Genomic DNA, 13090 nt, shown 5'->3' on the forward strand with positions numbered 1-13090 from the left:
CTAAGGGAATTGGGGGACTCTGGGGCAAGTTCATCCCAGGCACTGAGGCAGGTTAGAGAAGGGAGGTTGCTTGTGTTTCCCCTATTCAGGGGCTCTAGGGGTCTGTGTAGGCTAGATCAGCTCCCAAAGCCACTCTAAATTGTGTTTCTGTTTCAGTGGTCCCAATGGACCATTATCGGAGTGCAGGTCCACCCCATACACTCTGCATTCCTCTGAAATAACTCTGCTCTGGCCAACGACCCTGAGCTACGGGACTCTTGCGGAAGTGGGGCAGAGCTTTGCACAGCCAGCTTTGCACTTAGTACAGAGGCCCCATGTCAGTACTATCTCCGGGGGGGAAGACCCTATGCCTTCCAGCTAATGCAAAGGGGCCATAGAACAAGGATGAATTGGCCCCTTGCTGTGTGAAGCAGAGTCCTTTCCCATCTAAAAGGTATCACTTCCAGAGTGAACCTGCAAGCTTTTGCACTTGTTACCTGCAAGCATTCAAGCGAGTAAAACTTGATGGCTGAAATATCTGCAGAAAGTGAATGCAAAGATGGTGTGAGCATAGCTATAGCATTTTAAAATTTGAGCTGATGCTTCTGGAAAGCCTCCTGCAGTGTTCACCCACCTCCAGTACTTACCCTCCTTTGAAAACTGCGTTGAGATCTTCAGATAAAAGGTGAAACATACTTTTCAGATTTGTTTATTGTTATCATGCTTGTGCTTTGGCATATTCTCCTTCTCAGCCTCATGGGGTGGATCTTATTCATGCTGATCTCTCATTGCTGTGTCTGCTCCAGCAGTATTTCTTCTGATCAATGCTCTGACTTTACTATCCATGTGAAGCAGAGACCTAGTTACTCTATATAACTACTGTAGAAGTAGACCTGGTGATGTTGGAGTAGTGTGAAAAGTGCTTCCAGTACCATGGGCCCTATAAAGTGAATTTTTAAAATAGGTACATAAGCAGAAAAAAGAAAGGTGAAGTAAAGGCTGGCTAGTTCTGGGAATAGAGGGAAGTTCTTATTTTGCCAAAATGAATTGTAGTTTTAGTGCTCCTCTTTCCTTTTTCTTTTCTAAATTCTGAATAGTCCTGCTTCATGGTTCTCTCTCCCCCTCCCCCCGCCCCCTCAGATCAGGAAGGTGTTATCTTGCTCTGAATGTTCCCTTGTGTTCTCTCTCAGAAGAAATTTAAATTTCCTCCTAGTTCAAATGCATTGGCTCCTTTTCAGGCTAATGATGAAAGGTCAGGCTGAACTGAGCAAAAAGACTAAGTCCTTGGCTCTGAGTGGCAGTAGCTTCTTCAGGAACAGCAAAGAATTCTGGCGAACAGCTCCTGAAGCTTTGTTGGATCTAAGTGGAATTCCTATAGAAATGCTTGTGACATCCACACAAGCCCCAAAGGTGAAATCTTGCAGCCTTTACTGATGCAAATAGTCTTTTTCCTCATGTATTCTGTCTTATCACCAATAACATTACTAATGTTAGTAAGACCTACTTCCATGAGTAAAGTTTGCAGCAGTGGGTTCCAAAGGAGTTAACTGTGATTTATATAATTACACCATATACTAGAGATGTAACTGGAACCTGGATCCAAACTCCCTTGAAGTTTAGGAATTTTTAGATTGTTTCCAAATTTTGTGACCTGGACCCATCTCCAAAGGCATTATTAAATGCTTAGTATATTATTCTAAATAGTTATCACAATGTTTTTACTAAGGAGGTGCTATGAGGAAATGCTACCTAGAATCACAGAATTATAGACGTGTAGGACTGGAAGGGACCTCAACAGGTCAGCTAGTGCAGTCAAGGAAGGACTACATAATAATATATCATATGATGTAACATACACAAAATAATAAAACATATAATGAGGAATGCCAGTATAACCCATGCTAACTTTCAGACTGGTAGAAATATTTTCCATAAGACCACTGAACGCACCCTGTACCAAATAACACCCGTATATATGCTGGCTCGCACATCCAACTATTATTTTTTTAATTATCCATATTATTCTATTCATGGAACATGTAGACACTCTTCTGCAGAGCACGTTCTGAATGCTGTTTGGCAGTTCTGATTTCAAGCTCTGTCTTGTACAGAGAATCTCTGTAAATTCTGCTCAGAAATATCATTGTAAAAAACAAGCCTGGGGAGGGGCAGTTAAATATTAATATTTTCCAGAAGTGTCAGTCTTCTGCCTTAGCATTCGCTAACGGAAACAAGCCAATATCTAGTACTGATTTTTTTTTTATTTTCACTGCTCTGTATATTTACTGAGGGATTACAACAAACTTCTACACTTTATCTACATTTTAATAGGTCAGTGGGAACATAGGAAGTATATTAAGGTGGACTGCCCCACTTATTAAACTTATGTGAATCCGTCAAAAGCAGTTATATGCAGTAGGGACCTGACAGCGATACGTGATTGAAGTCATGCATCTAGTCAGTTTGTAAGATGATCCCTCTGTACTGAGCCATCAACAGTCCTTAGCATAGGGGCGCACTCATACACACATTCCTGTCAAGTCATCTTGTGAAAGGCAGCCTGCTTCCAGCTTGGCTTGAATGTGCAACCTTAATAAAACTCTCTGAGGTCTGGGAGAAAATAGCAGTTCTGCAGCAGATAGTGTAGGGGAAAGAGACTGGGACATGCATATGCAGCTAACTAAGGAAGGCTACATGCTGGACTGTAACAGGGAGGAAACAATAAATCTTAGCTACTATGCAATAAATATTTCTAATTTTAACTAAGGAAGCTATCATTATAGTGAAATAAAAACCATTTTAGCCAAAGCTGATATTTAAATACTCTTCTCCAATTCTCTTTCCAAAGATTTTTTTTTCTATAAAATAAAGAGCAAATTAAAAGACAGAGGAGGTAAAAGTTTCTATAAGAGCAGGAAAGGAAAGTAGTAATAACATGACAATTTTTCTTTCTTTTGCTTTCCTGGCTGCTCTTCTGGCTCACATAGGATGCAGTAACCAGCGCCGGGGTCCAGAAACCACTGGTAGAAGATACAACCGGATTCAGCATGGGCAGTGCACCTATACTTTCATTCTTCCAGAACAAGACGGGAACTGTCGTGAAAGCACGACAGACCAATACAACACAAATGCTCTTCAGAGAGATGCTCCTCACGTGGAACAGGATTTCTCTTCCCAGAAACTGCAACATCTGGAACATGTGATGGAAAATTACACACAGTGGCTGCAAAAAGTAAGAGTTTCCCTTTCAAATTCTCATTGAACTGATTATTTATCGTGCTTCCCTGTGTTGTTCACAGTTTGCATGTCTTTCTCTGAGAACTGAGATAATGTGGATTTGTCTATTTCCACGTTATACATGGTGAGAAATGTTGCAGCTAGAACTCACCCTTTCTTCTTTGGGCTTGCTTTTGGGAGCAAAACTTTCTTCACATTGCTGGGATATGCATCTTTTTTAAAGCGTGATCCCAGGGGACTGAGAATGTTTTGAAAGCCACAGTGTATAATTATCCTTCAGAGACTTCTAATGATGGAACACTTTTCATTAAGTATTCTCATAACCTCTATTTATAGTTCTGGGCTTCAGATCAGATGTCATGAAGGATACCTGGTACCCACCGCAAATGTGTGCACTTTTAAAGAAATACTAACACGACTGCCTGAATGTGATTAATAATTTGAAGGCAATGTAATAAGAATATTATTATTCTCCCCAAAACATATTCAGTTGTACTACCACAGTCAGCTAATTAGTAAAAAGCAACAATATAATATTTTTAAAAAATCAAGTATGACTTTTTAAAATGTATGGATTACATTGGACATAAAATAGTCTATATAAAATAGTACTGAAGGAATATCAGGAGCTTTTCTGAGTAATACAAAAATAAATTCTTTTTAGTAATTTGTGCTAAAAGTGTAAACTTTCAAATGAACTTTTTTGTAGTTAAAATATAATTTGGGGCTTTGGTCCTGCAAAGACTGATGCAGGTGAATAACTTTACTCATATGGGTAATCCCATTGACTTCAATAGAACTACTCATGGGAGTAAAGTTACCTGTGGAAATCTTTGCAGGATCAAGCCCACAGCTTGGGAATGAGAATTGGCAGTGAGTTATAATCCTGCACAGCTGATAATTTCTATCAAAAACATATATTTTTCACTGTATTGGTGGACACACAGATATTACTGCTGTCCCTAAGACCTGCTTAATGTTACTTTGCCAAGACTCTGCAAGCCACTTAAACAATTGGTGAAATGTTTAATCAGCTAAGACTGCACTTACAAAATTGTCTACATCTTTTGTATTCCATGAGTTACATGTTTCAGTTGTAATAAGAGTTCACATTTAGAACAAATACTGGATATGCAATAAAAATGCATATTAGTGTAATTGTTGATAGCTGTATCATTTACAATTCAAATCCCTGTCAGCCACTGCAGAAAAGATTTAATGCCTTTTGTTTACAGTTCTGTAGTTAGTGTGCTTATTTTCTTATCGATTGAACTGTAGTTACTATGTGTTTGGTGCTAACAATATAAGGATGATTATGTGCAGTAAACTCATGTGTAAAAGAAAATATACATAATAAGATAAACCCAGTTATGTATCTTTCACTTTTTATTTCAGTCTTTCTTTCTTTAAACTGTACATGGAATTCTTTAGAAAGATGAAAGATTAGAACTGGAGGCTTGTCTCTTTCTAGAGTGTAAGATTTCTCATTCAGTTATCACTCTACCTTTCAAAGCAAACGCTATGGAAAGGAGAAATGTCGTCTGTGTTCCCGCACGCATGATTTTACTTGAGCAACTGCCTGCTGAATCATGCTTATGAGATTGTTACTGATTCTGCATTTGTCCACTAGGGACTGAACTAAGATCACTGTTTCACTTGTGCCTTGAACAAGAAGAAAAATCTATTAGAGTATAAGCTTTCGTGGGCTACAGACCACTTCATCGGATGCATAGGTGAAGTGAGCTGTCGCCCACTAAAGCTTATGCTCTAATAAATTTGTTAGTCTCTAAGGTGCCACAAGTCCTCCTGTTCTCTTTGCAGATACAGACTAACACGGCTGCTACTCTGAAACCTGTCAAGAAGAAAAATGAGTCTCTAGAGTTTTAAAGTCTGAATTAGAGCTAGTATTCACATTTTAGGGGGAGATGGATTAACAGGTAGATAGTCAGTGTAAATGTTACATTTGAGGTCTGTGCACTTTGTCAATGATCAGAACTTGGGCTGCAGGTGAAGCCTTCGCCACAGTTTACACAATACATGCAGCAGTGAGCACTTATCTGCATGTGTCAGTTTTCCACTAGAATGAAAGGGCCTGTTTCTCATTGTGAAGGCAAATGAATCTGACCTGACTACATTATTACAACTCTGAACATTGAATTTGCTTTGTTGCTGCTGCCATTGCAGGGCATTTCAGCAATAACTCATCTCCCTTTCAAAACAAGGAGCATATAAAAAAACCCTCAGTTCTATCTCCCCTAATGATTTTCCCCTGAATTTGTAATGTAAGATGTAGTTAATATATTATTTGTCCAATGTTTTCTAATGCACCTGCCATGAACATGGTAAATGAGAAATATTAGTAGTTATATGGCTATGACCCAAATCATGCAATTATAATCATTAGAAAATATATGTAGAACTGAGCATTTATATCTTGACTTATGTAAAAGAAATGTGTTCATTACTCTACAAAGTAATATATAACATTCATTAAACTGTGTATAGGCAATGTTTGCCAGAACACTGTATTTGTAATAGAATATATACAAAACACTAACTTGGTCATTTTGGAAGACAGATTGCTAGCAATATTTAATATAAAAAGAATTCAGTATACATTGTTTAATTAGTAAGTGGGTGCTTTTAGTTTATCTAATCAAGAATAAATGCATTTTTATCTTTTTTTTTTAAAATTAGCAGATTTCTGAAAACAAAATAAATCTTAGAAAAACTTTCTTGCAATGAACCGCCAGTTCAAATCTAGCTGAAAATGCCCTTGCCTGGAGAGCTAACTACAGGCAATTAAGTTTCAGCATTGTCCAATGGAATTTACATATGTATTGTTAGCGTTACTGTGATTCATTGGCAATCCAAGGATGCAGCAAAATGCTCTCCATAGAAATTACCAAGAAGATAGCTTGGTAAACATTTTCAGAGGTTTTCTTAGAACTGTTTATTTAAATACTGGATAACGTTCGTCATTGTGTAAGCTTGGGTTTCATTTCTGCGATATGTTTATTTTAATAGTTGAAAACAGACAGTGCATGTCATTTTTTTTTTCTGACAGTAACTGGCTGGCACACTTGGTATTGAACTATTCAGTACTTAATGATGGTATTTAAATATTCTCAAAGGAGTCACATGAAATTTTATCTTGGTAATCTACTCAGGAAATATTTTTCATAGTCAACTAGTGTGAATTTATGGTATTGATGGGATAAGAATACATTCAGAATGGCTGCAGATTTACGTGTATGGAATCCATTTAGAAGTCACTGTGCATAATAGTGGTAATAGCTTTGAGTGGGTGAAGCTTGGCACCATAAACAGTGTATATATCTTCTTTGTTCTCTCACTTAAACTATTTTATAGTATGTTGAAACGGCATATTTGATCATTATACATTATAAAATTCTAATGCCAAATTATAGCCTTGGATTTAAAGGTCAATCAAAATCTTTCTAACCTACCAAGACCCAAATTCATGATTTTGTCTTTCTCTTACAACTGTTGATTAACCCCACCTAAAGCAGATGCAGGGAACTTCTTCTTTCATTTCTCTCATTTATTAGTGTTGTCATCATCTGTAGTGGAGGCATGCTGAACTTGGGCCCTAGCAAGTAAGTAGCAGAAGAAAGAATCTGCAACTATATTATCTTAGTATGTATTTATTTAAAATCTACTCTCTTTATTTAAAGACTATCCTTACTGTATGTCTGGCCAGTTATTTGTACAAGGCAATTGCTATCCTCACAGTTCATCATAACATTTTCCAACAGCTTCTGAGCAATGTGCTCAGATTTTAAGTGCCTTTCCTACAGTGTGAAAAGAGGTTGGCTTTTAGGTGTGGCCTTATAGGACAAGTAGAGGAGGCTGACTTTTGAGAAAGTGGCCTTATTTGCAATTTACATGTAGCCAGATTACCTTTAAAGGGCTCAGCTAAGGTTGCCACCTGTCCTGTTTTCCCAGGTAACTTTTTTGTGGTAGCTGTCCTGAGAAATCTGTCCTGTTTTTTTTTGTACCTCAGAGGTGGCAACCATAAATGCAGCATGCTCTCCTCTGTCCCCATGCCCATACACCGTGGCCGTCAAGATCCACTTTCCATCATGGAAAGGTGGAGTTATGGCTCCATATGCTCTCTGTCCCTCTCTGCTCTCTTTGGGGCATTGTGCACTGCCAGTAATGTGTTAGTAACCCTGCACTTCCCTGAATGCACCAGCTGGAATTCCATTTGGCCCGCCTATGGGGTACTCAAAAGTGGAGGAGGCTCCTTATACACTGACCCTGCAGTGCAGACATTCAAGGGCCAATCAACATCTAACACTAGGAGCACAATGTCTTAAAAGCTGGTGAATTGACTGAGAAAATGTGTACTACCGTGCAATGGCTATCTTAAGTATAAGGACAGAAATGCGAGTCATGGCTATTGTTGTGACTTACCTATGAATCCCATTTTCCCAGGTATCCACAAAGATTCCTGAGATCCCTGGGGTTTGCCTTAGCTGAAGTCTTGGGCAAGTAAACAATGTGGTTCTTTCATTTTGCAATTTAAATGCTATAAGAGTGTACTTGCATATGCTTCAGGCATTTGATACAATAAAAAGTATTCCTCTTAAACAAGATTTCTATGTTTTGGGAAGACATTTACTTATGAGATTTTTCAGCACCCTTCTGATGTTTGTTTAATGTGGAACTTTTAAATGGTAACCTGTTTATGTGCAAAAGGTAAAGCTGTATCCTGCAAAAATGTACATTTTACTCATGTGAGTAGTGGGTTCTGCTTCAGTTATTCATGTGCCTAAATGTTTATAGGATCATTCCTTAACAGTTCTGAATGTGCATCATCCCTGGTGAAGTGACTCAACTACTAATTTTCACAGGAGCAGAGCAGGCGCTTTATGGACAGATTCTCTCACCCTTAGTATTGTGTTAATAGGTCCATAGGGTGAAGTCCTGGTCCAACTGAAGTCAATGGCAAAATTCCCATTGACTTCAGTGAAGTCAGGATTTCACCTTTAGTTCCATTGAAATCAATAGGATTACTTGCATAGTAAGGTTCTATGCAGTGGAAGTAGGGATTTTAGGAATCTGGCCCTTAAAGAGCAACAACAACTATCTGGAAACAAATCTGTTCTATTTGTGTCCAAAAATAAAACTGGCTTTTTTACACTTCAAAAAATATATTTTTCTTGCATTCATATGCCTGCATTTTGTTAAGAGCTTCATACATTCAAATTCCTGTAACCCCTAGAGATGCATGGAGGTACCCACAAGAAAGACATAGGACCTCAAACATGGAAATGTCTGAGAACTGCTAAGTATTGTGGAGTTATATATTTAGCAATATTAAAAAACAAACAAACAGAATAGTAAAGTTCAAGCCAGTCTCTCTTTTTTGCCACATTTTTCTAGCAAATGACTTTTTAAAATAGTTCCCCGGCTTTGATAGAAAGCTGTGTCACACTGTGCAATGTAACCTAAATGTATGTATTTTCATTAATAACAGCTGTAGTTAGGAACTTTGGTAATAATAAAGCATTAAAAGTATTGGTCATCCTTAAAAATGTCCCACCAACTTTCCCTTTGGTAGATCTCGCCTGCTTGGTATATTTTAAAAATCATATAGCGATATAACATAAGGCCACATGATATTTCAGATGCTCTGAGCATTCACAGTTGCCATTGACTTTAATACCTGCTGCAGGCGGGCTGAACCTTTGACAGGCTTGTGTGCCTCAGAAAAAGGGCTAGTCCATGTGAGAAAAGGATAGGACTGGATGTCAGCAGATTTAGTTTCCATTTCTGGTGATCTTAGGCAAGTCAAGGTCTGTAACCTCTTCATGTTTCCCCACCTGTAAAATGGATATAATGATACTTCCCTACTTTCTAAGGGTGATAGGAGACTTAATTCATGAATATTTGTAAGGACTTTTGAGATTATAGCACTATTAGCAGTATTGCTTATTAGAAAGATGTGTCTAGTGTTTACTGAAAATGATCATTTGAGATTAGGAATTTTTTGGAGGGGAAAATAATTAACATTATGTTCACTGCAAACAAATAAGAATTAAAATCTGTGTCTGATTCTGTAACACTGAATTAGATTATCAGTATGTTCTACAGGTAAACCTTGATTAAATGGCCTCTGGTTAATGTGTCCCTGCTGTCTCTGCAAGCAGGGGTGCTGAAACAATTTGTATATTGCGGGTGCTAAGAGCCAATGATCCAAACTGTAAACGCTGTTTATGATGGAAACCACTTCAAGATAGGGGGTGCGGCAGTACCCACAGCACCCCTAGTTCCAGCACCTATGTCTGCAGGAGTAATCTTCAGCCCTCTGGAGACCTAACCCCTGGAGAGCTGTTGCCCGCTCCTTCCTGTACAGCATGTATGTGTTGTGGGAGGGGAACAGAAACATAGTTTAACCTTGCAAAGTTTAGGTGCTCCACAGATCTGGAACTTCCAAGTTCTCCAACCTGCTACTCTGAAAGTTTTGAATGTACTTTAAAATCTTCAGATAATTGGGATTCACCTATATACTTTATCAAAGGGTAAATCCTGAAGCACATTTAGATCAGCTTGTTATTAGCCACGAAATCTACAATCCAGCATGGTTCGATGTATTTTTCTGTGCTTGCAAATCATCAACCAAAGTAAGATGCTAGTAAATAAAAACTGATAGAAACTTTTTAAAATAACATCACAGTCTTTAGCAATGTCATGAACCTGATCCTCAGGAGCAACAGCTTAATCTGAAATAGGCATTTTGGATTGAAAGCCTTCCCAGTGGGATGAGGTTTTCACTCTTGTTCAAGAGGTTAAGAGTTGATCAGGAAAAGGAAATTGAAATAGTATCACATTTCTTAGGAGGTTTTTCTTATGAAACATCTTGTTATTTTAAAACAAGGTTTTTCTTCTGTAACCTGATGTACATATTTTAGGAAGTATTATGAAACATCAGGGTGGCTTTTATACAAGGGTGACAGATTCATTAGAAATAAAATGCCATAGACAAATGTACATTTACACTGCTGTACCATTTTTCATTATTGTTATTGCATAAGGATCAAACTTTGCTAAGATAATGTTAGCCTTTTCAAAACAACTCATATTTTAAAAAAGGGAACAAAGAGGGCTACTACACAAAATATATATTGTAAAATATATAATTGTGCCATTAACGAAGTCTCTTCTGAACACTTCAGTCCATTAAAGGTAGCAATATCCTGAATAATCTGGGTAGATATTTAATTTTAACTGTATTTATGAGAAATTGCTCTTAACATGTGTTGCAGTGTCAAATTTCATGTCAACATTTTATTTGTATTCATTGTTTGTATGACAGTACTGTCTAGAGACCCCCAATCAGAGGGCCGTCTATATGAGAAAGTTGTGCTGGTTTAACTAAAGGTGTGATTTTAAATTGATTTTCAAAAGTTAAACTGGTAAAAAAGCTGTGTAGAAACTTATTCTGGTTTAAACCAGACATTCTTCTGGTTTATCTTAAGTCAATTGGGAATCACTTTAAGTCAAACCAAAATAAGCCACTCCTAAATTGAAATGAGAGTATCTACCCAGGGGGATGCACTGGTTTAACTAATCTAGTTTAGCAACTGATTTAAGTTGAACTGGTGTAATTTTCTTGTGCACACAAAACCCAAGATTGGGGTCAGTGGGGAAAGATGCACAAGCCGCATTATTGCACATTTATTTAAATATATTTTGCTCCTGAAAACTGTTGGCCTATGAGAATTTTACAAACAGAGCTAGAGAAATTTTTTTAATTGAAACCTTGTTCATCAAAAAATGCAGGTTCAGCAACACTGAAACATTTTGCTAATTTTTTTTTATATTTAAAAAAAAAACAATTGGGGGGGGGTTTAAAATGACTTTTTGTTTACAAATTTCCTTTCATTTTATTTTTGAACATTAAAAAAAACATTTTAAAATGCTTGATATCAAACTTTGTGAAATTTCCACGAAACAGAAAAATCCATTATTCACCCTGCTCTGTAAATGAAAGTAGCGAGGAGTACCAATATTCAAAGCTTTGGAGGTACGTAATTGAAACACATTGCTTGTGGGCTTGTGACAAGGTGAAAGGGTAAAAAATGCAAGACACTCCATGGACAAAAGGGGGCAGTGTTAGAAAACGCTGTGGATTTGTGTAAGTGGGAGATGAGTGTTTTGGTGAGTCACTTTGAAGGCCTGTAACAATTTCACCTCTTCATAACAATTTCATACCCCTCTCCCTTTCTTTTAGGGGCCAAAAATAAACCAAACTTCCAAATCTGACCATACTTGAACTTGGAAGAAGTTCTGACGTAGATCCAAACTCTGCGACTAACCCCTGTTTAAATAACAGGCCAAAGCAAAACTCTGGAAGAGCATTCCCCCTCACATACCCCTCAACACAACCCTTCCCACACACACCTGAGCTTTGCGGCGAAAATCTGCTTCTAAACTTTGTGGCTTAGCTCCAGTTCTACTTTTTATGCAGGCTTGACTGCTATTAATCACTTGTCATCTTGGCATTGGTTCTTTGGCTCAAAAATGTAATGGAAAAGTTGTTAGTAAGATGAGACCTTTGCATTTAGAATATGCATTAATCCTATCTGTTCTAGTTCTCTTTCTATACTGTCTATAAATTAAAAGCATGCCTTTCATGTAGCCCATTTCATATTACAAATGGGTGCAGATACTCTAATTCTTTATGGAAAAAATACTAAAACCTTGTGCTCTCCATTCCTTGGTATGCAGTTGTGCATATAAAGCTGTGGTCATGTCCCAAATGAACTAGATGTTGTGTACAATTTTTGTGATTCACATCTTCTTTACAGAATGGAGCTCAAGTTAATGCAAATGTGTATGTGTTTCCTGAGGGTACTTGGCATAAAATACTTTTAAATATTTTTTGGTATTTGCTTTTTAGTTGTTGGAATCAGATTTTGTCATTTGTCAGATTGTCTGACTGTTTACAAATAATGACCCAGGCATACCTTCTGCAGGCCAAACCCATGGAGGGGAATGAAAATTCTTGAGTTTCAACTCACAGAATTGCCATCTGATCAGACATTACATCTAAAGGTCTTGGTTAAAAAATTCTTACTGTGGATTGAAGAGGGGACATGGCCTCAGGAGGACTTGCAGAATGAGGATAAGCACTATGGGCCAGATCTGTAAAGTTATTGATGCCTAAATCACTGGGAATCAGGTGCCAAAATATCTTTAAAAATCTGCCACTGTGTGCTCCCCAGGTCATAACAGCAAATCTATGGCACTGTGGAAGTGCAATGGAAGGTGAAATGGGGAGAAAAACTGACCAGGATATTTTGGTCCTTCCTGATAGCACATTTTCTTTAAGATTTCAACACTGGCAGCCAGATGGGAGCCAATTTAGCTGAGTACTAAACAATTTGGAAAATTGGTCCCAGCAACAACACTTCTATGTGCTGTGTGTTGTTATGGGACCCCCCTGCCAAACCTCCAACAAGGCCAGTGTTTAATTTGTAATGAAAGAGGTGCCAGGGCTCAAGCAATTAGGTGCTATGGCATAACTGATGCAGCAAACCCAGAAGTGCTGGGGCTATGAACTGCCAAGCCTAGAAGTGCCGGGGATCAGCCCTGGTAAGCCCTGGCACAAATTAAGCCCTGATCAAGGGTTTCCTATGTGAAAGGGTTTTTTCTTGTAAGATATTATCAGCATTATGGTAGGAGATGTATTTTCACAGGGCCTGAGGGGGATAACATTGTAGGATGGCCATTCTTCTCACAGAGCCTCCTTCTGCCCACATCATAGTTCTGAACCTGCAGAGGGAACTTCCATGAGTGTCAGGAAGACAGTGCTGATGCCATTTCAAAGCCTCTATTCACC

The 13090-nt window shown here is 38.0% G+C and overlaps 1 protein-coding gene across 2 annotated transcripts in view; it reads left to right on the forward strand.

Annotated features, from left to right (window-relative positions):
* Nucleotides 1-2599: 2599 nt before the first annotated feature.
* ANGPT1 (angiopoietin 1) overlaps nt 2600-13090 on the forward strand; it is a 212699-nt gene continuing 202208 nt past the window's right edge. For both annotated transcript variants that reach the window (XM_073330323.1, XM_073330324.1), the window contains exon 1: nt 2600-3211. In XM_073330323.1, the coding sequence (XP_073186424.1) occupies nt 2915-3211 (297 nt within the window). In that variant the 5' untranslated portion in view covers nt 2600-2914. The remainder of the gene's footprint in view (nt 3212-13090) is intronic.

This window comes from Lepidochelys kempii, chromosome 2 (assembly GCF_965140265.1).
Source record: "Lepidochelys kempii isolate rLepKem1 chromosome 2, rLepKem1.hap2, whole genome shotgun sequence".
NCBI lineage: Eukaryota > Metazoa > Chordata > Testudines > Cheloniidae > Lepidochelys > Lepidochelys kempii.